This window comes from Nyctibius grandis, chromosome 7 (genome assembly GCF_013368605.1).
Source record: "Nyctibius grandis isolate bNycGra1 chromosome 7, bNycGra1.pri, whole genome shotgun sequence".
Taxonomy (NCBI): Eukaryota; Metazoa; Chordata; class Aves; order Nyctibiiformes; family Nyctibiidae; genus Nyctibius; species Nyctibius grandis.
Window position 1 is genome coordinate 57,135,929 of NC_090664.1, and position 26,309 is coordinate 57,162,237.

Below are 26,309 nucleotides of genomic sequence, written 5' to 3' on the forward strand. Positions count from 1 at the left end.
TGGATCAGCCCTTGCATATCCAACCCTTGCACGCCCAGTGCTGGCATGGCAATCCAGCCCTGCCACCGCTGCCCAGCCCTTGCACACCCACCTCTAGCCCAGTGGACCAGCCTTAGCACATCCAAGCCTTGCACAACAGTCAAGGTCTTGCATGGCTGCCCAGTGTTGGCACATCCAGCTCTTGCACACTCAAGCTCTGTACAACTGCCCGGCCCTGGCATAGATGTCCATCCCTTGCACACCTGGTGTTTGCATGACTGTCCTGCCCTGGCACATCCAGCCCTTGCACGCCCAGTACTGGCATGGCCACCCTTTGCGCACCTGGCCCTTGCACGACTGCCCGTCCCTGGCACATCCAGCCCTCACACAACTGTCTGACCCTTGCACACTTGCCCATCCCTGGCACATCCATCCAGGCCTTGCATGACTGCCCTGCCCTGGCACGCCCAACCCTTGCACACCCAGCCCTTGTACACCCAGCCCTTGTACAACTGCCTGACTCTTGCACAACTGCCCATCCCTCTCAGCCCTTTCACACTCAACCCTTGCACTACTGCCTGGCCTTGCACAGCTGTCCAGATGTGGCCCATCCACCCCTCGCACATCTGGCCCTTGCACAGCTGCCCACCTCCAGCACACCCATCCCTTGCACACCCAGTCCTTGTACAACTGCCTGACTGTTGCACAGCTGCCCATCCCTCTCAGCCCTTGCACACTCAACCCTTGCACGACTGCCTGGCCCTTGTACAGGTGTCCAGATGTGGCACATCCACCCCTTGCACATCTGGCCCATGCACAGCTGCCCACCTCCGTCACACCCAGCCCTTGCACACACAGCCCTTGTACAACTGCCCGACTCTTGCACAACTGCCCATCCCTCTCAGCCCTTTCACACTCAACCCTTGCACGACTGCCTGGCCTTGCACAGCTGTCCAGATGTGGCCCATCCACCCCTCGCACATCTGGCCCTTGCACAGCTGCCCACCTCCAGCACACCCAGCCCTTGCACACCCAGTCCTTGTACAACTGCCTGACTGTTGCACAGCTGCCCATCCCTCTCAGCCCTTGCACACTCAACCCTTGCACGACTGCCTGGCCCTTGTACAGGTGTCCAGATGTGGCACATCCACCCCTTGCACACCTGTGTGCACAGCTGCCACCTCCGTCACACCCAGCCCTTGCACGACTGCCTGGCCCTTGCACAGCTGTCCAGATGTGGCACATCTGGCCCTTGCACATCTGTGTGCACAGCTGCCACCTCCGGCACACCCAGTCCTCGCACACCCAGCCCTCGCCCGCCGGGCCGTGTCACACCGTCCCGCACCCCCCCGCTGTCCCCTCCCGCCCCGCTCTCCCCGCCCTGCCGCGCCGCTGCACCGCGCCCCCCCCGCGCCCGCCTCCCGGGGGCGTGTTCCCGCCTCCCCGCCCCGCCCCTCCGCCGCGGCCCCGCCCCGCCGCCGCCCCGCCCCCGCCCGCCCCGCCGCCGGCCCGGCGCTCGCAGCCGGCCGCGCTATAAGAAGCGGGGCGGGCGGCGGGGCCGCAGCGGGCGCGGCGGGGGAACGAGATGAGCAGCGCCGGCGCCGCCGCTGCAAGATGCTGGATGGACACGTCCTGCTGGGATGGCTCTGCTCCTGCGCGCTCCTAGGGCTGCTCGCCTGCGCCCCGCGGCCCTCCGCCGCCTACTTCGGGTAGGTGCCCTGCGCCGCCGCGCCCCCGCTCCGCGCTTGTAACTTTTTTATTTTCTTTTATTTATTTTTTTGCGCCTTGTCCGTCCCGTCCCGATGCTGCCGCAGCGCCCTCCCCTCGCCGGCTGCGCGCATCCCCTCCGCCGGCGCTGACAGCCGCGCCGGGAGCGGGGTCCCGTGTCCCTCCTCGGTCCCGTGTCCCTGCCGTGTCCCGCCGCTCGGAGCCCGGTGCCCGCCTCGGCGTGCTGCCTGTCGCGGCCGGGCTCTCCGGGCGCTGCCTGCCGGGTGCTGCCGCGCTTTTCCCCCGCGGCCGCGGGCAGAAACTCGCTGCGTTTCGTTTCGCCCTTCCCCGGCGGGGCGGGCACGCACGGAGGGGACCCGTGGCGGGGTGGCCGGGGAGCTTCGGCTCCCGGTGCGTGCTGTAACCTCCACCAGCACGAGACAGCCCGAAAAACCTCTTTTTTCCGCCCATTTTAAGCACATGCTTCAGCACCGCGTGCTGGCGAGCGGGTCCTGGCATCACCCTGGCTGCGTTGTTATTGTTTCTGGGGGGGGTGACGCTGCCGTCCCCAGCCTGGGACGGTGCAAAGCTTATTCCCCACAGAGGTGAGAGTCCCCTCCGGGCTGAGCGCGGAGAGGTGCGGAGCGGGCGCGGAGCCGCCGCATCCCGCGGCGCTCACCTGTGCGCGATGCAGGGGCGCGGCCGGCAGGGGGCGCTTCCGCTCCGCGCCCGCTCCGCGCAGGTGGATCCCGATCGCTCCCCCGATCCCCCTTCCTTGGGCCGGGGGGGGGGCTGAGCTGGGGGAGCCAAATAAACCCCCTCACCCCCTCTCTTTAAAGCCCTCCGCAGTCACATCACGACGGTCCATCTCGCAGCGAAAGGTTTCCATCTGCGCAGCCCCCCCTTGGCTTTTTGGGGTGTCACTGTAGCTGCCTCTTGCCTTTTTTTTTTAAACTCTTGTCCCAAAATGAGGTTGTGTCACGAGGGGAGTGGGATACGAGCACCTCATTAAGAGTTTTTCAGTGCAAGTTTACTCAAGAGTGATGGTTCTTGGTGCTTTTGGGGATGTTGTGTTGTGACCGCTGGTAGGAGCCACTGGACCGGCCCTGGAGAATGTTTCAGCAGACTTGAGGTTTTTTCCCCCCTCCTCTTTCCAGTAAAACAAATCCTGGTGTTGAGGCTTGTCCATTGCTTGTGGTCTGGCAAAGTTTTCCAAACAGAGCTACTTACATCTTCTGTTTCCAGCTCAAGAACCGTTTAACTTCCTGCTGCTGGGGCTGGTTTTCGGAGGAAACAGCCTGTCCTGTGCGTGCAGGTTTTTAGGAAAAGCCCTTTTCTCCCCCAGCAGCACGCAGAGGGCTGTACCGAGCCTGTTAGCTCGTGTGTCTGCTGAAGACCACCTGCACTGTGCAGTTGTATTGTGCCTCGGGGACTGACAGGGCTGGTAAGGAGCTTGGCTGTAACTCTCCTGTTAATCCATGTGGTGCTGGGATCGGCTGTAATGCAGCAGGTAACTCATTCCAGTCGCTTGCTTCTGGGATTTCTCATCTGGCCTTGTGTGGCTGGGGTAGATTTTAACTTGCGATTGAATGTGTTTTGCTGAGGGAAGTGTGCTGCTAGGTCTGTCCTGACTGCTTTGGGTTATTCCCTCTGCCTGCTGTTTCTGATTTGAGACTCCCTCTCTAGCAATAAGGAGATGCTGCCAGATGTGCACCCAGCCAGATGTGCGCTCCAAGTGCTTTGGGGCTGCTGCGGTGCACAGTGGAGTTTGCTTATGCAAAGTATCCTGCCCTTTGGTTAGGGCCACAGTGGAGGAGCAGCATCTGCTGCTAATCTCCTCTTTGTTCCTCCAAGAGGCCTAAAACAGAGATTGCACTTGCTGAGCCGCTGGCGACACGGGGGAATAGTCAATGCTGAGGTCTGGGGTCCCCGCTAATCCCCAGCGATACGTGATCTGACAAGTGTGTGTGGAAAAGCTGAGCCTCCCTTGCTGTGAGCTTCTGTATATTGATAAAGAAAAAACTTACCTGGTAAAAGCTGTGCGACCCTGAAGAGCTCTTGGTGCCTCTGCAAGTGCCCTGTGAAGGCTGGTAGTAGCCCTTCTTGGGCCTAGAAAGGTAGCCACATGCATGGAGGAACTCCTCCAGGTGAGGAAGCACATCTGTATTCTAATATAAACCTTTCCTGAAAACCTGGATGCATCACCCTTTGCTCAAATGAAGTGGGCTTAAATGCAACACCCTTTCTAGGCAGAGGAAGGGACACTCCTTCCCAGTCCAAGGCATCATCAAAGCCACCATGACACCTTTTGGTGGCCTACTGGACCCTCTGCTATGGGTGCTAACATCCCTGTCGGAGGAGGTGGTGGGGTGCAGAAGGCAGCGGGTGGCTGTGTTAAACAGATGTCACGCTGTAGCTGCAGCTTAGCTGCTGGGGGGGGATAGGGACAGCTGGGGCTGATCCCTTCCACCCCATCCCCAATGTTTTATTTCAGGGAAAGAATCCAGTGTCTCCAAATGTGTGGCCTGACAGGGAATGAGTGCATGGGGACAGAGACTGGGCATGGTTACATGATAACAAGTTTGTGTCAGCATGTAGTTATGTCTGTGTCTGCCCCACAGGGGCAGCTAGCATGTGGTGGGGGGATGCTGGGGTGGGAAGGCCATGGCTGGAGGCCTCTGCTTCTCTGAATGTCTGGCTCTGGTGTCTTAGAGCAGCCAAAAATGATAAATTCCCTCTGGAAGTAGAGCTTGGTGTATGAGATAAAGCGTTGGTGCAGATGGGGCCCTCGCTGCTGTCCTGCTCTGTCCCCAAAGTGCCAGGTTAGGGCATGTGCTGAAGGTAAGTTTGCTGTCCCAGGTGAAGGGAGGGACAGGCTTGTCCCTTGCCTGGGATTATGCCAGTGCTGCTCCCTGCGTGTTGCTGACCTCCTCCCTGGTGCAGGAGAGAAGCAGGTGCCAGCTTGACCTGGAGCTGGCACATGGCAAAGGCAGGACCTGAAGTGATGCAAGGAGAGGAGCTGAGTCCCTCCAGGCACCTGCTCAGGAGGAGTTTGCTAGCCCCAGTTACTGGAAAGCAGCTGGAAGAGGCTGGCTTCAGGGATGGGGTGATGCTGCAGCTCCTAAGCCTTCTTTGATATGAGGCTCCTTGATGCTAGAGAGGAAAAAATGGCTTGTGGTAGTTGCCCATCAGGATGCCTGAGGGTGATGGGTGTGTTTTAGGGTAGGATTATATACAGGAGACTGTGACTGGCTGAGTCTGTACCAGAGGGGGAAGCATTGCTTTGAGATAAGCGTCAGCTGAGACTGGTTGAGATGCACTGGCTGTTCTAAAAGTCAGCCTGCTTTTATGCTCAGCTGTCTCCTCTGCAGCTGGGCTGTCTGAAAACTAATTTACACCATATTATAAGTGTCTGATGGGGGTAGTTTGGAGCAGCCCCAGGCTGCTGGCATCCCTGAGAAAGCATTGCCTTTCACTTTTCCTTCCTGCTCTGCTCTTCTTGTGCCTTACAAGCTTTGAGTGCGGGTCCCTCCTCTCCCAAATGTGGCCCAGGGGGGTGGTGGAAATGCCACAGTGGCATCAGGGAACTGTGTTGGATCTTGCACTGCTGGGCTTTGGAAGTGGCAGAGGACAAGATTAGCTGTGCTGGGGTGATGGGCAGGCTGAGTAACTTCAGTCCTGCTGTGTCCTGGGGCTAGTGGGAAGGCAAACCGGCCCGTAGGAGCTCACTGCTGCCTGGTCTGTGGATCTGAGGTTGCAACCGGTCCTGACCATAAATCACAACCCCTCTATTTTTTTCTGATTTGTAGTCTGACTTCAATTTTGATGCACTCCTCTTTTTTTCTTGCTGGAAGAAGCGTTGGTTTGTGCAGGTTGAGGTTTGCTCTGCTTTCCTCCGGCAGCAGAAGGGGCCGAGCAGCTCTGCTCCATCTGCAAACACTTGTCAAGACAGTAGTAATGTTACAAGTGGCTCATGCTTACATAGTGTTTATATTGACAGATTGCAATGTTCTTCATAAATGTAACTGATCCGTACACTGCACGCAGGCAACAGGAACCCTTAAATGCTTGCGTGGGGGAGAGGGAGGGAGGGGAAGCATAGCTTGCCCTGATTTACCAACACATCTCTAGCGAGAGCAGGTTCCTTACTCCACGGTGGGGTTTTTTGGTGTGGGAAGCACCATATATTTTTGTTCCCATTAGCAGGTGCAGAATGGGTACCCCGTTATGCTTTAGGTGCTGCTGGGGTAGAAATATGCCCTGCAGTTTAAGGTGTGATTCTGCTAAAATTACTTAAAGATCTGAATACGGGACTGGAAGGGATGTTCAGGGGTTGTGAGCACCCCAACGGGGTGGGCTCTTAAGGGGGCTGAGGGTTAGCGTGAGTTTCTGAACTGTGTCGCTACATCAGCTTGGATGTCATGTCCAATGAAAGGAAGCCCTCCGGTGCTGGCAGCCTTTGCTGCCTTGTTTTTTCCAGCCTGCGGGATGTGTTAGCTGCCAACATGGCTGTTGCGTATCAAGAATTTCTGTACCTGTCACTTGATGGTAGTGTGGGGCCACGCGCTTGAGTTTGCAGCTTCGGCTTGAAGGCGTGTGAACTTCTCCGGGAAGCTGTTGCCCAGCCAGGCCAACGGCGTGTTGGCTTTCCAGACGTGCCGGTCGTCTCCTGTGTGTGTGAGATGGAGCAGCTGGTTCTCAGCACAACCCAAAAAAACATAAACCTGGTGGTGAGGGAGGAATGTGGCACGCAGGCGAATGCAGCTGGAGCATAAGGAGGCAGCTCCTGGGACTGGGAGGGTGGCTTTGCCATCCCACCCTGTGGTGGTCTACTTTTTCTAGATGGTGATGCTGGTTTTAAGGTGATGGATTTTTGGTTTTCCTTGGAATACAAAGAGTGTGTCTGGCTGTTTTTTTTTCCTGCTCCTTTTGAGCTGGGTGACAATGGTTGGACTCGATGATCCCAGAGGTCTCTTCCAACCTGATTGATTCTGTGAATTGTCATGTAGATTGTGATCTGTTGGAGTCCTGACTGACTTCTCCCAAAGTTGACCTCTCTGGGTCAATTGAAAGCAGTGTTGAACCTCCATTCCCTTGCAAAAGGGAACCTCATGCCCAGAAGAAGCGTTTGCTTTGTAGATGCTTGAAGGTGGCACAGGAATTGATGAGGTGCCATAAGGGTAGTGAAAAACCCAGGAGCATTTGGAAAAACAACTGTGTGCACAGCTAAGGTCCACCAGACCTTCATCTTCAGTCCTGGGGACCCAGATTTGTCCCAAATTAGGTTGGGAGTACGTGAGAAATTCCTTCATCTGCAGTGTGCTCAGAGGATGGAGCAAAACTTTGTTCAGATGTGGATTAGTATGTCTTGGACTCATGTATGGGACTGACCATGTTGCTCGAGACTTGGGAACCACTACATCGTGCCTCAGTTTCCCTTCCTTGTAAAGACATCAAGGCCATCTCTCTCTGAACTCAACTTGTTAATGGGCACAGTGGCTGCATACAATGCTCACCAAATACTGCATGTTTTATTGGCAGAGGTCACCAGTGCTACAGATAAGAATCACAGGATGGTTTGGGTTGGAAGGGACCTTAAAGATCATCTAGTTCCAACCCCCCTGCCACAGGCAGGGACATCTTTCCTCTAGACCAGGTTGCTCAAAGCCTCATCCAACCTGGCCTTAAAACTAAACTTCCTAGGGGGAGAAGATGGCTCGTTAGAATATTAAGTGATACTTGGCAAGGCAGGAGGAGGCCAGTGACTCTCTTTAATGTGACTGGTGATGCAGAACTGGAGACCAGGAATCTATAGGACTCTGGTCTCCTGGTGAAAGGCCTGGTCAATGATTAACTTGCTTTCTGGAAGCTGCTAACAACAATAAAAGGGAGTCCAGCCCCACAACCCCAACACAAAAAGTCCATGAGTTGTTTAATAATTAAAGGCCTTGTGCTTTATCGCAGAGTAATAAGAATTGCCTTAAGGCTTATTCAGTGGTAGGTAATTGAATTAGTTTGTGGGATTGGGATTGGGAAGGGGGAGGGTTCAGTGGAAGGTCTGGGAGATTGCACCCAGAAGCCGATGTGATGCTGCTTAGTTTGAATCTTTTCTGACCAGACTGGGTTTTGTCAGTCCTTGCTGCTTGCTTCATTTTTCTCTCTGCTTAATCCACTGTGCTTACAGACTCGGTGTAATTGCCTCCTGGAGGTGTTCCTCTTCCAGGGATGCTCTGTTCCATTCCCTTCATTTAGGGAGATGCTGACAGTGTTTTTATTCCTGATGTTTTCCATGGTGAAATGTTGATGTTTAAAGGCTCCTTGAGATTTTTGGTGCCAGAAGACATTGCTTAACTATGCTATCTGTATTCCTGGAGGAGTGTGACTAGCCAGAGGACCAGTGAGCATCACTAGTGTTTCCACTGCACAAGGCAGTTTCTGGTGCAGAGCTGACCAGAGCTGCACAGGGATGGTGGGACCTAGAAAGCTCAGCTCAGAATAGCTGAAGGCTAGACTTGCCTGCCCTGTCTGTCTTATCTCCCTGTGCATAGCTGCTTTCTAAGAGGGACTTATGTTGGAAGGGTGTTTTGAAGCTTTTTTTGGAGACTGAGGAGATGCTACATTGGAATATCACTGTGAGGGAGACTGTCTTCTCAGGCCACCAGAAGTGTAAGGCCTTCTACTGCCAGAAGCCCCATATAGATCCTCTGCTCCAGTTATATGGAACCTTCAGGGCTTGGGTTCTCTGGTCACTTGAGTTCTCTAGAGTATAAATGGGACAACTTATCCTAATGTTTGCTGCCTGAGGCATTTGAGGAGAAGACTCAATGTATTAAAACTGTCTTGATCTGCTGTATGTAAGGTGCTCTCTGTGCCTAACCATGTGGCTACAGCTACCTCCTGAAGAAAGCACTGTTGGGTGGGGTGGCACCTGCTTAGTTTATACTAAAAGCCTATGTAGGACACAAACTTCTTTACCCTAAGTTCCCTGAGTGTCCGGGTAGCAACCTGCCAGCTTCCCATTGCTTTCCTGAGGGTGTACGTTGAAGCAATCCAAGAAGTCTCATGTACCTGGCTTTCCAGACTGCAAACATGCTGAGCACTCTGGCTTCCCTCCATAGTGAAGCAGCCTTTCTCTGTGCAGCCAAAAAAAGCTTTTGAGTGGCTTGTAGCATGTTAGTACAATTGGTTTCTCAATCTGAGAATCAAGCAGAGGGCCTGGTGCTTGCACTGTTAAATGCTGATGGGAGGCTACTGCTCCTCCTGGACCAGAACATGGTCTGGCTGCAGGTAGGACAGGACAAGTTTTCCTAACTCCCTGGACCCAGAGCTGGGGAGCCAGCTCAGGTCATGTTGAGTAGGAGCTAGAAATTAGTATGATGCTGGGTGGAAAGGGTTAACCCTTTAGAAGCTGGGGGTTTTTTGATGTCTAGTCAAGTTTTTCCTCTTTCCCTGTTTTTAACTGTGCTTTTTAAGGTTCCCTCAGATCGCTGCTGTAAGTGCTAATGAGTCTTATCTCTTGAGATACTGTCATAAAATACACTTATGAAGTTTATCAGCTCGGTAAGCTTTACATTTTATTGTAATGCGTGTTTGCACTGTGCTAAGTGGAACAGGGAGTATTTTGACTACATGGATAAACATAGCAGTTACGGGATTTGCTCTAGCTGATAGAAAAATCTATTCTGACTTTTTTTTCCTTAGCTGTTGCAGAGAACTCTAATTCAAATGGATCAAGCAGCTCTTGCGTGTGCTATGTGGTCTTCCAGTCCGCTTGTGACCTTAAATCATTCTTCTCTAAGGTGTGGGGAGTATTTTGCTAATTCAGTTGCTGAAGGATTTCTTTTGGGGGAAGGGGAAATGACAGGTTAAAAAAACTTGAACTCTTTCTTTGGAAAGAACAGAGCAAAACAGCTCTTCTATACATCCACTGTAGAACATGCAAGCTCAACAGTATCTGACATTAATGCTGAGTCTGTGCTGGCTTGGAAGGTAGCATGGAGCGTGCGGTTCATGTTGATGGGATGTCAGGCTGTATGGGACTTGGCATGAATATTATGAGCGGATTCATTTGGCCTAGCTCATTATAATAGCATTAATTGAATAGCCAGCTGCTTATGGAGTTTGGGGAAAACCAGCTTGCTCTGACTTCTGTGTTTGCTGTGCACTGGGTGGACAAGTTTCACAATTGTAGCAAAAGTTTCCTTTCTTGGAAAAACTGTTCTGAGTCTTCCAAGAGACTGAAGTAGCATAACTGGCCTTTTACTGTGCATAGTAGGAGGTAGCTTCTTGTGCTGTGGAGCAGCATGTGATTTCCCCTAGATATGAATGAAGTACTGAGATGCCCGTAGGAATATCTGAGCTTTGCTCAAAAACCTGTCAAATGGTGCTGTCTGGCTAAGGCAGTCCTGGGAGGAATGGGCAGAAGTTTAGCCAGAGCCTTAATCAGCTGTTGAACTTCTCTGAAACCAATTGTAGAGCAGCTTCCCAAAGCAAGTAGAGTCAAACAATTGTTGCTTTCAAGACCAAATCCTTTTGGAAGAGGTCAGCTGATGAGCAAAACAATTGTCTTCCATCTGCTCTTGGTCTGATTCATTTTTTTCTCCATTATTAGCCCAGCAAAATTAAGTTTCCTTTGAGATACACAAGGATGTGTCTTGCGTCTGACCCCTGGGTGATGCCTTCACGTGTATGTGAGACGGGCTGCCAAGAGGAATTACTTTGATGCGCAGAGCTGGTGGCTTGACACTGGGTTTCCTGCTTCTGTATCTTAAACACCTCTTAACTTCTTCCCAAAAGGAGCTGGTCATGACTCTGCTCCAAAACCATCAGCACTGTCAGATGATCATCTACTGAGGTAGGCTCACCCATGTCTTCGAGAATACCTGTTCCAACTTCCAGTCAGAGCAAGTTATTACCTTTAGATTCCACCTCCCCAGAGTGCCTTATGTTCCCTGCTGTCATCAATCAGCTGGATGTGACAGCTTCCCCAGCCCTGCGTGTGGGAGTGTTCTGCGTGTTGCTGCAGCATGTGCTGGTGCTGGCTGACCCCTCCGTAGGCTTGGCTGGAGGGGCCGTTGGTGGGGAGCCACAGGATCGCCCAGTGCTCACGTTACAGAGGAGCGCCCATCTGCTGAGCTCTGGCGTGCACAGCCTGGCAGGTTGCTCTCATGACTTGCTTGCTGTGATCTTTTCTTCTCAAAAAGGGACATTGGAAGGGGCTGCCCAGGGAGGTGGTGGAGTCACCATCTCTGGAGGTGTTTAAGAAAAGCCTGGACATGGCACTTAGTGCCATGGTCTAGTTGACATGGTGGTGTCAGGGCAATGGTTGGACTTGATGACCCCAGAGGTTTCTTCCTACCTGATTCATTCTGTGATCTTTGTAGACTTGTCCCACCTGATAGCTTAAAAGACACTGCACAGAGGCATTGCTATGCCCCAGTCTACCTGCAGCCGATTCCCAGTGTAGGTCTTGCCTTGTGAACCCCTGCTGAGTTGGCTGCATTGACTGGCTCTCACTCTTATGGTGAGCTCAGACCTTTAAATATCCTCATTGTAATATCTTCTCTGTGGGTTCACTTTTTTTTTTTTAAAAAAAAGATTGGTGATCTCATGCTTGGTACTGCAATAACTGGGGGCATAACTGAACTTCTGTTAGAGACTGGAGCTGAGGATTGTAGGTGAAGCTGGTTCTGGGTGTTGCAGAGGACCTCTTGTGGGGCTTTCCAGCTCCATCTTTTAGGATCACCGTTAGTAAACACCTTGCTCTCTGAAGTTGCCAAGGGGAAGTGTTCAATCTTCTGGGTGTTGAGATACTGCTTCTTGGCTGCCCCTGAAGCTGAGCTTATAGGGGCTTCATTTTACCCTGGTGACCAGTACAATGCCTCACTTTGAATCTCTGCTAAGACCTCTGGCAGCTGACTGCTGGTGGGGTGTGTTTTTTTGGTGGCAATCTACCTTGCTTGGCCTTTACACCAAAGCTCCTCACCCTGCCTGCAGGAAGGGTAGGTGTCTTGCTTGCAGGTGGTCTGCCAGATCCTTTCACAGATGGCTTGCTTCCCCCAGATCTTGCTTTGGCTTCAGTGACTCCTGATTCCCATGGAAAGCCAGTCAGTCCTGTCTCCTGTGGGTGCAGAGCATCTTCTAAGGCAGTTCCCTTCAGCATTGGGGAGTATGTGTGAGGGCACATCAGACAAAGCATTGCAAAACGGTTGGACTCGATGATCCCAGAGGTCTCTTCCAACCTGGTTGATTCTGTGATTCTCTGATTCTGTGAAAATACTCAGGCAAGTGAAGAAAATGTGCTTCCACTTGAGTTGACCTAGGAAGGCCACTGTGGATTTTGGTGTTTGTCAGCTTCTTTACATCCTACTGCTCTCTAGCCTCAAGTGCAAGTATCCCAACCCACCCAGCTCTGAGGAGGCTTGGATACCTCCTTCAGTAGCCTCAAAGGAGACTTCTAGTGTCCCCCCTCAGGTATGGGAGCATCTGCACCCCACTGACCTAGGGCATGTCACAGCACTACATGCCCCTGCCTCTTGCAGTGGCACTGCTTGTGGAGCTGAGCTTCTCCAGCTGTGTGGGATGAGCTTTGGTCTTGCTCAGGTGAGAGTTATGATGTGAATGAATGAGCTATGATGTGTGCTATGACATTGGAGTGTCTGGGAGCCAAGTTCAGCTCAGGGTGGGGTATTCACCTGGGAGCCAGCGCAGCTGGTGGGACTGGGTACCTGGGAAACAGCTGAGTGTGGTTGCACTTGGGATGAAGATCTGACTTGGGCAAATCCTCTTGGGCTGGCTCCATTGGTGTTGGCTACAGGGACCTCTCCCAGAGCAATCGATGACTTTGGAGCTTGCCCAGCTCAGTGACACGGAGTTCAGCTTACTGCTCTGCTTCAAGCCCTGCTGTGCTACAGCTCTCCAGGGCTGTCCATCTCCTCTGACAAGGAACCTTATCCTGGAGCCCAAACCCCCCTGGGGACAGTTCACCAGAACTGATTCTTTATTTAAAAGAACTGACTTCTTTTGCTTAATCTTGACAAAATTCTTTTCTAGCCCTAATCCTCTTCCAGTGTAAGGTGAGATCTCAAAATACCTGGCAAACTTATAGCATAGTTCCTTCTGCATCTCTGGGCCTCTCTGTAATCAAAGGTGAGGGGGGGTAGGGATGTTTTCAGCCCCTGCCAAAGATAAATCTCCTGCTGGGAGCTAGCAGGGAGCTATTTCCCAGTCTGTGGTTAGCAAGTTGATCTGACAGGCCAGAGGTGAAACAGCCACTTGAGCTGAATTACAGGGTCTAACCAAAGATCCAACACTTCCTTTGGCTCATTAGCACGGCTGTGTTGCATCCCTGGTGACTATTTCTATCTTCTGGCTTGTCCCATGTTGACTCTGGAAATCAAGAGGCTTAGCATGAGGTTGAAGAGAGGACTGAAGCTGAAGAGCTGCTCTTGGGAGAGTGTGAACTGGACTAAACAAGGCTTTGAGCAGTCCCTGCAGTCAGTGTCACAAGCTGTAATCTCCATGCTGTTTTTTTGTAGCTGATGAAAATGTGTTTATAGGCAGAGACCTGTCTCTGCAAGGTGCAGGACAGACACTGGGCCAAAGAGATAACATTTAGAGGGGAGTGGGACCAGGCATAACCCTGCATTTGTCTCCTGAGCTTGCAGAGGGATCAACAGCCATGCAGAAACAAGTCTCACTTGATGTAGTGGAGATGCCTTAAAACTAACTGCAGTTTGTCTCCCAGGGACTTGTTGTCCCAGTCTTCCCCAGTGCATGGACTGGGTTCCCTGTGGGCTGTCCCAGACACTGTTTGTGGGAGGTACCAGGGTAGGAGAAGGGCATCCTCCCTCAGCACTGCATCCCTTGAGGCACTTCCTTGGGCTGCTGCAAGGCTCATGGAAAATCTGAGAGCTGGAGATGGCACTGGGAGAGGGGAGGTGAGCTTGAAGGGTTGGCCTTTTCTGACTCATTGGAGTTTGGGACTGCACCAGGCTCGATGACCCTGTTACATGGTGATGCTGGCCATATTTTTTTACCCTGTCCCCTAGCAGCTGACTGGAGTTGGAGTCTCTCCCTTGGGGACCATGCTGTGGGCAGAGGGTTGCCTCACGGTGTGGAGGTGGATGGTGACCCCATCTGCTCCCAGAGACTGGATGCTCCAGCACTGAGTGTGGTATGAGGCTGGTGAGCTGCTCTGAGGGATGCTGTGCTTCACTTGCTCTGGGACAGATCATCAGTGCAGGGGCAGTTGGGTAGCCTTCTCCAAACAGATTCTCTTGCCCACTTGTGTGGTGCTATCTGCTCTGTTACTGGAGCTCTTTGGAGCGCTGCTTTCAATTGAAGTGGCTCTAGAGCTGGTGTCTTCTCCATCTGGATGTGTTCAGAGGCCTGGGGTAAGTTTAACCTGATTGCTTTGTGGGGGTGAAGGGAGCAGAGAGATTGCCAGGCATCTGCATGGCTTTGGGCACATCCATTAACCTCAGGGTACTTCAGCTTGTAAAACAGGGCTGTTCTCAGGGGGAGAAGTCTGTGAGCTGAGTCAGGGACTTGGTACACATCGCTTGGCTCATCTCAGGACCTCAAGGGGCTGTTGGACTAAGGACTACACCTGAAAGGGGCTGTTGGACTAAGGACTACACCTGAAAGTGTCTTCTATAGGTGCCCGATGAAGCAGAGCCCTCTGGGTTGGGGTTACTGCTCCTGTTGCAGCGATAAAAGGGGTGCAATAAAGACAAATGTGTGTGGGATCTAGTGATGGTTTAGTGATCTCTGAAATGCTAATAAGCTGGAAACCTGCAAGATCTGGCTGCAAAACAAGCCTTGTAGCTGAGGCTTCATTTTAGGGGTGCAGTGTTGCACCCGCTATCCTTCTCCAGAGCCTTGCTGGGAGATGCACGGCTGGATTTCCAGTGCAGCTGCTGCCCTTGCATAAAGCACCAGCCCTGAATTGCTCTCCCGTCAGCTGCCTGAGCGCCTCTGTTTGTGTATCTAAACCTTGAAGGCTGGAGAAGGAAGAAATCTGACCAGTGCAATGGAAACCTTCAATTCCCTGCGGTCCCAGGAGGAGAAGAGTAGCTTCAGGCTGGAGCTAGGAATGAACTTCATTTGTACGCTGCCTCGCCTCTCCAGGAGGATCAGCCAGGAAAAATATCAACAGTTCCATTAAAAAGTCTGCTGGTTTGCTAAAGTAGTGGAATAAACATACCTGTAGGCATAACAGCCTGAACCGCACGGGAAACATTAACTAGAACGAACACACGCAGACTCGCTCCCTCTCCCCCTGTATATCTAACCAGATAAAAAACACTGCGCATCCATGGTAATGTGTAAATCAAACAGCAGCTGGGGGGATTATTCTTAGCTGGGGAAGAACTGGCTTGGGTCAGAGGGGCTCGGTGCTTTCCTAGAAAGGCAAAAACCTGTGCTGAGCCTGCTCTGTGCTGCTGCCTGGTCTTGGTGGGGGGGGATCTGCGGTAGAAACTGGGGCAGGATGGGGTTTGGGGTGGTGGTTAGCCCTCTCTTTGATTTCTGTTGCCCCTTCTTAGCTTCCCTTTTCCTGTTTCTGTGGGGCTGAACTGTCTTTGCTCTAACAAGTTGAATCATAGAATGGTAGGGGTTGGAAGGGACCTCTGGAGATCGAGTCCAAGCCCCCTGCCAAAGCAGGACCAATCTAGGGTAGGTTACACAGGAACACATCCAGATGGGGCTTGAAAGTCTCCAGAGAAGGAGACTCCACAACCTCTCTGGGGAGCCTGTTCCAGCGCTCTGTAACCCTTACAGTAAAGAAGTTCTTCCTCATGTTGAGGTTGAACTTTCTGTACTCTAGCTCGCATCCATTGCCCCTTGTCCTATCGCAGGGCACAAGTGACAAGAGGTTGCCCCTTTCCTCTTGACACCCAGCCCTCATATTTATACACATTAATCGGATCCCCTCTCTGTCTTCTCCAGACTAAAAAGCCCCAGGTCTCTCAACCTTTCCTCACAAGGCACGTGTTCCTGTCCCTTAATCATCCTCGTAGCCCTCCGTTGGACTCTCTCCTGTAGATCTCTGTCCCTCTTGAACTGGGGAGCCCAGAACTGAATGCAATACTCCAGGTGAGGTCTCACCAGGGTAGAGCAGAGGGGGAGGAGGACCTCCCTCAATCTGCTGGAGACACTCTTAATGCACCCCAGGATACCATTGGCCTTCTTGGCCCCAAGGGCACATTGCTGTCCCATGGATAATTTTTTGTCCACCAGGACTCCAAGGTCCTTCTCCAAGGAGCTGCTCTCTAGCAGATCTCCTCCTAACCTGTACTGATGCATTTTATTACTCCTTCCCAGGTGCAGGACTCTGCACTTATTCTTGTTGAGCCTCATTAGGTTCCTCTTTGCCCAGCTCTCCAGTCTGTCCAAATCATGCTGAATGGTCACACAGCCTTCAGGTGTATCAGCAAAACCTCCCAGCTTTGTATCATCAGTTGAAAAGATGGGGTGGAAACCAGTGGGAAGTAGGTAACACCCTGGGAGCTTGCAGGAGTCTGGAGTGGGTGTGATAGCACTAAATGGGGAAAACAGCCACCTCCAGCCATTAGCGTGTGGTGGAGATGGTCCCTTCAGTCCTCTGCTGAGCCCACATCTCCTGGCACCTCTGGGACAGGGGGAGTGGAGACCTGCAAACTTGTATTCCATCTTTCAGCGAGGGGATGTGAGCTTCAAGCATGGCTTGAATGAGAGATGCTGCCAGCACTTTTTGGACCAGTAACCTGGTCCCTGAGCTGCCCATCAAAACAGCTTCACGCTTGGCCATACCCAGCCTATATGGTATGTACAGAAAATACATGTGGGAAATGCCTTTGGTTGCAACCAGGTGGCACCTGTCAGGCACAAGTAGACATTTCTATTAGTGTTCTTATTTGAGTGTCTTGGACCCCTCCCAGCCGTAGCCCTGCTGTGGCTGCCCCAGAGGCAGACTGATGTGATTATTGCATGCTAGAGACAGTCCCTGTGCTCCCAGGCCTCCTCTGCACAACTAATCTGCACTGACTTTTAAAGTGGATTAGTTCAATTACTCTTAACTAGCCCTGGTGGAAACACTCTCCTTGGGGATTAAAGATCCTTAATTCACTTTAACATCCTTGTTTTCAATGCAAATCAGGCTAAACTGAATTAAGGGCACTTTAGAGCCTTGTGTGGAGGCACTCCTTCAAAATTGATGTGGTTTAACCGCCCCACTTTGCATTCCTGCGCTCGGTTCATGCCAGTTAGCATTGCTGGAGTGTCCCCTTACAGATGACTAATATAGGCAGCCTCTGAGATAGAAAGCTGCAAACACATTACCCAGGCTAATGTGTGAACCAGCTCCTGTGAAGAGCTCCTGCATCTGCTATTTCAGTGCTAAAATTGCCCAGTTGAGGTGGTTTAGAGATCTTTGCTCTCCTTTGTTTTTTTTCATACTGTGTTTTTTCTTTTCCACATCTCTTTTTTTTCAGTTCTTCAAACCAAGCTCTTTGCTTTTTCACTTAAAAATGCAGGGCAGTGAGTCACACACCAGTTTTGCTCTGCTGTCCTTAACTTGCTGGATAAAACGGGAGCACTTCAACACTGCACTCATCCTCTTAGCTCGGTAATTTAACTCTCCAGTTGAAGATTGGCTTCAATTGCCCTGAAGCTTGAGTGAAAAATAGTCGTTACATCCGTGACTCCCTGGGTGAGCGGGCAGGATAGTTCTTGCTTTGGGGACAGTTGGGCAGGGCAGGGGTTTTCTTCTGTGTTTTAAGTGTCAGATGATGCATGTGGTGGAGAGAAGAGGGGAATCCTGCCAGCACCAAGGGAGGGGAAGATCCCTGGGGAGGGGAAGAAAATTATCACAACTTTTTTTTTCCTTCATACAGACCTTAAACATTTTGGCTATGCTTTCCAAAGGGGAGAAGAGGTAGCACTGACCCCCTCTGCAGATGAGGCTCTCCATCCCCTTGTCTGTATCCCTGAAGTCCATTAACCAATTTAATACCATCCTGACCCCTTGGGCTTTATGTGAGATCCTGGTTTTTCTGCTCTGAATTTAGGTTTTTCTGCTCTGAATTTAGGTTTTTCTGCTCTGAACTTAATCCCTGCAGAGCAGCTGCCAGCAGACTGGGGAGGGGATGGCTATTTGCCGTCTTTCACAGGGACGATGCCTGAGGAAAGGAAGGGTTAAACCTGATGACTGGAACGAGTGCCAACATTGCTCTTGGTGCTGCTTCTCCAGTCTGCCAGAGCAAAGGTTTATTTTGCTAATAGCCCTGGGTAACTTTGTTCTCCCCTTCTTGTGTCTCCCCTTATGATATTTCAGCTCCTCTACTTAGTTTAGCATCAGTTAATAAATAGGTGAGCAGTTTGGGTGGTCACAGGAGCAGTTGGCAGCTATGAGATTTTTATCTTGGGGGGGGAACAAACTTTCAGTTTCTTTATCTCAAGTTTTTCATGGCTCTCATGAAAAGTCCCCTGGTGTCCCGCAGGCTGCGGAGAAGAGAACAGGCGTTGCACACAAGTGGGACGTGGATGCTAATACCCTGCTGTGCCATGGGCTGAGACTACTCTCTGCTGTGATGCTGCAGCTCTGAAATCCCTCAAAGGACCCACTGTGCTGCCAGGCAAAGCCTGCATCTTGCTCGTGGCCATGGGGATGGTGGAGGAGAGGCATGCCCAAACTAGGCGTTTGGAGATGTTCTTAGTCTGTTCTGTTGGGTTTTATTTTGGGGAGCAGAGGTGGAAGGACATCGCAGCCTGCCATGGCTGGATTACAAAATGAGTCTGGAAAGGCCCCCCTGTACGCAACTGTCTGAACAATTGCTGGCAGACACTTTCCCACACCAACCTTTCAAATGATCAATGAAAGATGCTCTGCTGTGAGCCTGACTTTCATCAGTGCTTCAGTTCCTAGCAGTGAAGGTTTTCCTCTAACAGGTGATGGAAATTTCTCTGGCTGAACCATAAGTCAATCTCATTTTATTTTCTTACCACCGAGGAACTACTCCTTCACTCTCTCTAGCAGCTTGTGCATGGCTGAAGAACATCACCATGTTGCTCTTCAGTCCCTGGTCTTCAGGCTTGGTCATGAGGCAGGCACAAACAATGACAACATGGGTGTCTGCTGATGTAGTCATGCATTAAATTTGGCTTCTCTGGCTAAGTTTCCTGGAGCGATAATGTAAATCAGTGCTGAGGATTTTTTCTTACTCTTGCTCAACGAATACCCTCAAAAAGGAATACTCAAAGTATTCTCTCACAGTATGGGGGGAAAAACACAGTTCTATAAACTTATTGTATCCTTAGTTTTTTAATTATCTTAGTGAGACAGAGGTCTTGGCTCAGTTTTGGTGGCAAGCCCTAATGAGTTTAGCATGATGAGGTGTTGGCATTTCCTTCTTTAAGACACGAGGCCATTAACCTCAGATCTAGCATCTCTTAAGGTTTTCTAGAGGTTATTGCTCTGGGCAGTACTGAAAAGAGTATGTCAACTGAGCACACATCGCTTTTTGTGTAAGCAGCCAACTCGTAGCTTCACTCCTGACAAAACACCAAGGTCTTGATGAAAGGAGATGTTTCACCTAGGTGCAAATTTTTACTTGGGGATGATGCTGCCTTTCAACCTCTTGATCTATGAAGAGGTGAGTTAATGCATCCTGCCAAACTGTGCCACCTGCAAAACCTCCTCTCCTAGAGATGCCTGGACAAACTGGGGGACCTTCCCAGTGTAGCTCTTTGAAGGCTTCTCTGTTGAGGCCATGCTTGTACAAAGTAGGCTTTTCAGTAGAAGACAACAAACAGGGTTGCAGGTGCTGGGAGAAGAGGTACCCCAACAGAAAAGAGAGGCCAGCTCCCTTGAGGAATTGCCATCCCTTGGTGCAGCAAGTTGGAGGTGAGGATCTGCATTAGCTAATTAGTCTCCTACCTCTATCTTGGGGGTGTCACCCTTACTCAAAGCTTGTGGCCAAAAGACCTCAGACTTCAGTGACTGAAGGCAGCTGGCATTTGATGGAGTTTGTAACCATCATCTAAAGGAAGGAGGTTAACAAGCTGCCTTTGAAGTGGGAATTGCTCACATCAAAGAGCAACCCATAGTGTGGCTTTCCTTCCCTTGGGGCTTCTCAAGGTGGTGGCAGGATGCTCCAGGGCTACTCTTGTAAGTAGTCAGGAGTGCTGGAAACCTAAATGTAAAACCCGCATAGACCTGTGAGCTGCATTTTGGACCCAAATGAAACTATTCTGCTTGAGGTGTGATTTCTTCCACGGTGCACTGCTGTGACCATTGGGCAGAATGGTAAAGGAGCTGCTGCAGCTGGCCCTTAAAATGGGTTTTCAGTAGGTAGAAGAAATCTGGCAACACCTGAACTGAGTTCTCCCTCCTGTGGGCCTGCAGTCTGAGGGATGCTGGCCTGTGGCATTCATGGGGTCTGTGGGGCTTCCTTGCTTTGTTTTCAGGCTGTGTAAGTTGACCCCTTCTTTCTACGCCTGCAACTAGTCCATAGGGTTGGCAAATATCTGCTGTAGAAGATGCCCAGCTTCCATCTACAAAAATGAAGTAAACAGTGTCAAAATTGGGAGTAATGGAACAAAGAAGTTGTTGGTTGTAAGGGTTTTATGGCTTTTTGTGACTTCAGGTTGGTGAGTACAAACCTCAGAAGCTGAATTCTTGCTGTAATCAAGTGATGTCTAGGAGGAGGACTGGATGGAGGAGCTGAACAGAACTAAATCTGGAGTAGTACCCAGGCTGCTACCAAGTCCTGTCTCTGTGGCTACGAGGACTGCTTTACAGGATGCCCAAAAGAGAAATTTCTTTGTGGACTAAGCTCTTGTCCAGTTAGATGACGAAGCCAACATCTTCTCTGATACTTATAAATGTACCTTTAACAGTAAGATGGTGTTCTCTTAAAATCACTGAAAACTCTTAAAATCAATAAAAATCCCTGTTGTAGGATTTTTATCCATCCTGCTTAATGGATTCAGGCTGGAACTATTTCTTGATCTCTTGCTGCCCTGTTTCCAGCAGCCTCTGGACACCCTGTAGGCCATGGCATTTAGATGCCAGGATAATTTGGGAAGGATTTGTCCTTTTTAATGGTTTCTTTCCCACCTCACTTTTTAAAGCTGCTCTAATTCCATATTACCCTAATTGTGATATGCTAATTTTAAAAGGAAAATCACAGCCAATGTATTTTAAGATTCTTATGGGCAAGCAGTCGCCTGCTTAACGTGATAAATTTGGACAGCTTTTCTCACTAAGGGAAATAAAAGCCTTCCAAATCAAGAAAATTATGTAAGCAAATCCGATGAGTGTGCTCTAAAATTAAACCTGCTTCACAAGCTCTGGGGCCTTCAGTGTGAAACCAATGGAGATTATTTTGGCGAGACTGTAAAGACTTGCCTGAGGGGTGTCCAATGGTGTCCTGAAATCCTCTCTCTCCATTGATCGACTCACCCATTTGATGTGACCAAATGTGTAGGAACATAAAACTATCACCTCTGCTCTGGAGACAGGCTGAGAGAGTTGGGGCTGTTCAGCCTGCAGAAGAGAAGGCTCTGGGGAGACCTTCTAGCAGCCTTCTAGTACCTGAAGGGGCTATAGGAAAGTGGGAGAGGGGCTTTTTACAAGGGCATGGAGTGACAGGATGAGGGGGAACAGTTTTAAACTGAAAGAGGGGAGATTGAGATGAGATATTAGGAAGAAATTCTTTGCTGTGAGGGTGGCGAGACACTGGCACAGGTTACCCACAGAAGCTGTGGATGCCCCCTCTCTGGGAGTGTTCAAGGCGAGGTTGGATGGGGCTGGGAGCAACCTGGTCTAGTGGAAGGTGTCCCTGCCTGTGGCAGGGGGGTTGGAACTAGATGCTCTTTATGGTCCCTTCCAACCCAAACCATTCTATGATCGTTGCCCAGGACCTGCTCTCCAGCATCCTAAATGAACCATAATAGGTATTGACCCCAGAAACTTCACAGAAGCACTGGATAACTTATCCCTTGCCCTCATGCAACTCCTGCCATGCAGCAGCCTGCTCAAGGGCATGACTCTAGCACAGTTGTACCTTGGTGTGCCTTTGTTGCGGTGCAGCAAAGTGATGGCTCATCTGTGACCAAAGGTGTCTGGTGTGAGCTTCCGAAGCCTAGAGTTTGCAAGCTGTGTTACATGCACTCTGCAAATGATAGTTACTCTAGGATGAAGTTGGCAAACTGAGTTGGAAAGGCTTTTACTTGTCTTCTTGCCATAAACCCCTGTCTTCCTCGCTCCATGTGCATTTTGACTGCTGTCATCATCCTCCCTTCTGTTGTATTACCTAAACTCTTCTCCATTTTGCAGTTACAGAGCATGTTTTTCTGTGGTACATGGCCAAAGCTGCTTTGGAGACCTCCGTTCCCATGCTGTGAGCTGTGGTTGGAAAAGGTCAGCATTATCCTCCAGGGATTTGAGTGTCTCCATGAGGTTTCCCCATGGGGACTTTGGTGCCAAACTCCCTCCCAGTTTGGGGTGGGAGAAGGGAAGACCCTTGTCTCTGCATGCAGTCAGTAGCACAGTATCTGCAGCCACAGTGGGTGTTGACCCCTTAGCATTTATGCTGAGACAGCTTTGGGCTGTTGATAGGCTGGGGTGATCTTAAGGGGTTCATTGCACTTCTCCTGGCTGAAGCAAGATATAAACACCTGGAAAGTCTTAGTAGAGAGCACCTCTCGCATTATGCTCTTAGCTCTCATTAGGCCCAATAGATCTGTCAACTCAGCTGCACAAGGTATTTCCATCTGGGGAAAAATCTCCCCTCATTTTGTTTTACTCTTTTATTTGCAGACTGATGACAGGTTTCTAGCAAACATACAAAGCATTTGTTAGCGTTGCTATCCTTTCCCTTCGCCTGCCTCCTTTCTTTCTTGGCCCTTGGTCCTCCCGAGCTCTTGCAGCCAGGAGACGCTGAAATCACAAACGTGCAAAATACAAGATGGATAAACATCTTAATCTCACGGATACTTCAATCTAAATGTTTTCTGAGGCCCTCCTTCAAGAAGGATTAGCCAGTAACAGTGTCTGAAAGGTCGTTAGCCTTGCTTCAACTTGCGCTGCTGCTCAAGATGCTGAACGTGTGTGAAAGCTTCAGCAAAAGGCCTGAGATGCCATCACTGTTCTCTAAGGCTCCGGGGAGCATCTGTGTGTCCTCTTGGGCTTTGGACATTCGTCTTGGAGCTCTGCCTGCCTGTATTAGCCATTGTGATAGCGTTGCCTGGAGCGCCTCAATGTGACATGTATCGACTGGCATTTTGGCTGCACTAAGTGTAAGATTTTTCCAGTGCAGGTTTATATCTGGGTTTTTTTTTCTCTCAAGTGTGTGCATATTACTGTTATGATTTATTTTCAGGCTGTAACTTTGGTTTTATCACTTGAAATACTTTGGAAACTTGGAGGGCTTTTTTAATTAGTTGCAAGCCCTCTTTGACTTGGAGGAAGATTCCAGTGTGAAGAATGCTTTTGATTCACAAAGAAATTATGTTACAGAGCTCCAGCAGAAAGGTTTCTTCTCATCTTTGTGTTATTTGGGCCTTGCTTTCCTCCCTGAAGCTGCCATTTGCTTTTGTAAAGTTGACTTTGCTTCTCGACAGCTCCAGAATAGATTGACATTTCAATAACAAACTCCAATACTATCAACATGGATATCCTTCAGCAGAAAGCTTGGTGGGAAACCATGAGCCTAGGAAACTAGTCTTGAGTACTTAAACTCTGGCATGGGATGGAAGAAATGAATACACATAGTGTTTTTGATAAGTAATAACAGCAGTTGTGTGGTAGGATGGGTTATTCTTGCTCCCTTCTGTCCTGAGACTTGCTAGTCAGCCTGTAACAACAACAACAACAAAGTGAATCTTCAGGTTATTCCTTTGCTATAAAATAAAATCTTTCCCTGTTTTTAGTTTCAGTAGTGCTCCAGCTGTGTGTACAAACTATGCTGTTGGGACACTTTCAGCCATTGCTCTTTTGGGGCTGGAGAACGGTAAACTAGAGGGATTCCTTTCTCTACCAATGAGAAAACAAATGTCACTCTGGGGATTGTGGTGGAGAGAAAGCTGGCAAAGCAAGTGAGATCCTGCCTCTCTTGTTCCTGTGGTTCAGCCAGTAGCATTGCAAGTGTGACCCATGCTCATGGGGTTTCAAGGAAGTGAGGTGTGAGACTTGTGGGTTAGCATCCCTTGGGGATGCAGGTCAGGGCATGCTGGATGCTTTCGTAACCTCAGGGAGGGCTGGAGGGAGCCTGGGAGGTCAGTGGAAGGCTTGGCAGAAGGCACGCGCTCTTGCAGGGATGCGAGACCAAGGCTGGGGGTGGGACAGTTTTCTTGACATGGGGCCAACTGGAAAGTCTCAAGTGCAGACGAAGAAAGGGGATGGGGAATGTGATACCGTCTACCAGGGAAGGACTTAAAACCTACGAGAAGGACGTAGCCAAGTTTTGTCGCAGTGCTATAGGATTTCAGCTGCTGCTTCAGCAATGCTGTTGTGCAGTGATTTGCTTAAAGCCCTGGGAGTTCTAGTTCAGTTTGTACAAGAAGCCAAAGAGATCTCATCTTGGTGTATGTACCTGTTTAAGTTTAAACTTCCTTGAATCTCCTAATTATTTCTCTTCAACTTGCATTCACACCCTTCCTTTCAAATATGCTTTGCCACAGGATTCAAGGGAAAACATAACTCATGCTAAATTGGGGTGCAAGCGGAGTACAGTTGATGGTTCAACCAGCTTTTTACTACTTTTGCCCTGACTTCTGCCTTCTATGTGTTATCTAGTATTGAGCAGACAGCTCTGATCCTGCTTACCTGCAATGGTAAGAGAACCTGCTGAGGAGACTTATTCATAGGCAAGTTGTTTCTTTTCTTGGAAACTTAAGTCTGTACTCTTGCTCCAGTATCGTTATTCATATTTTTATTGAGATTTTGCTGTATGGCTGAGCAGCTTTGTGACACTTGGAAATTAAGTTAGATCCTTGTGATTTTATTTTTTATTTTTTTTTAGCCTATTAGCTTTAATTCTGATAGGTTCCAAGTAGTTGTGCCCTGTATCATCCTAAGGACGATGACTCGGTCTCCAGAAGTGGGATCTGGGAATTATAAAGCAAGCCCACATGTGTTTTGAAGACAGATGGAAACTCCATTCCAGGCTGTAGCTGCTCTGGTTGTGAGTAGCTCTAATGAGCATCTGTTGATGGACTAGTCCAGGGAGGAGCTTCTCAGTGTTCTTTATTAGTGATCATGTTAGAATATGAAGGGCTAAGATGAAAAGGAAGATTCAGGTTGTTTGTGAAGACTTATAGCAAAGCTGTCTTGTTTATGGAATATGCTCATTGTGTTTTTTCATTTTTCTTTTCCTTTTTGTATTTCATGTTAGACGTTCTGTCTGCACTAAGCATTGTCACAAATGGATTTATCTAGATTTACTCTGACCTATGAGGAACGGCTGAGGGAGCTGGGGTTGTTTAGCCTGGAGAAGAGGAGGCTCAGAGGTGACCTTAGTGCAGTCTACAACTACCTGAAGGGAGGTTGTAGTGAAGTGGGAGTCGGCCTCTTCTCCCAGGCAACCAGCGATAGGACAAGAGGACACAGCCTCAAGCTTCACCACGGGAGGTTCAGGTTGGACAGTAGGAAGCATTTCTTCTCAGCAAGGGTTATTAGACATTGGAATGGGCTGCCCAGGGAGGTGGTGGAGCCACCATCTGTGGAGGTCTTTAAGAAAAGACTGGCCATGGCACTTAGTGCCATGGTCTAGTTGACAGGGTGGTGTCAGGGCAACGGTTGGACTTGATGATCCCAGAGGTCTCTTCCAACCTGATTGATTCTGTGATCATATGATTGTTTACACATGCCACAGGATTTCCCTGATGTGTGTTTATACCTTCCAGGTATAGGCTGGAGTCCCTGGAATTTGCTTGTCCGTTGTTGTGCTGGACACAGTTTCTGACAAATGCATGTGAAAACTGAGTGTAACTACTGAAGTGCATCTGCAAGTAAATCCAGAAGTAGTGTGATTTAATGCTGGCACATAAAGTATCTGGAGATACCCTCTTAATACATGATTACTGCTAATGTAAGGCTTCAGTTTAATTTGGGAAACTTCTGAGGTGAGCTGTATGAGTGACCTAAATCATCTCCTTTGTGCGTACACACTGCAATGGAATTTTGTTTCATGATTGTACACAAGTTTTGTTCTACAAAATCCTTGCCTCTTTCAGTGAATGGGCAATTACTAAATATTTCTCTTTACCATTCTCATTAACATGTGGCCCCAAGGCTTATTTAGAGCACATTATCCAGGTTCTGTACTCAATGGAAAACTCGTTTGGTTCCTCATGGATGTTTTTAAGATGCTGAGACACAGAGCTCAAAGAGAAAGCTGTCAAGAGTCTGCTTATCTACAGCATCCCTTCTGATGCTGACAGATTGCTTTTCATTACTTCTGGGTACTTAGAATTATTATAGGTTATTCCATGATTAGTTGTCACACTAGGGAAACCCAAAGACTTGATGCATGGAAAATGAGGCATGCTAATGACTTGTGAACAACTGTAAAAGCTCTTTCACTGAATTTGCCTTCTATCGTGGCCCTGCTAGAATGACTTTTAATTATCAAAAATGA

At 49.7% G+C, this 26,309-nt stretch overlaps 1 protein-coding gene across 1 annotated transcript in view; it reads left to right on the plus strand.

Annotated features, from left to right (window-relative positions):
* The first annotated feature begins 1,593 nt into the window (after window positions 1-1,593).
* The window catches only part of WNT9A (Wnt family member 9A), a 57,650-nt gene continuing 32,934 nt past the window's right edge, over window positions 1,594-26,309 (plus strand). Inside the window, exon 1 of the mRNA XM_068405394.1 lies at window positions 1,594-1,688. Within this exon, the coding sequence (XP_068261495.1) occupies window positions 1,594-1,688 (95 nt within the window). The remainder of the gene's footprint in view (window positions 1,689-26,309) is intronic.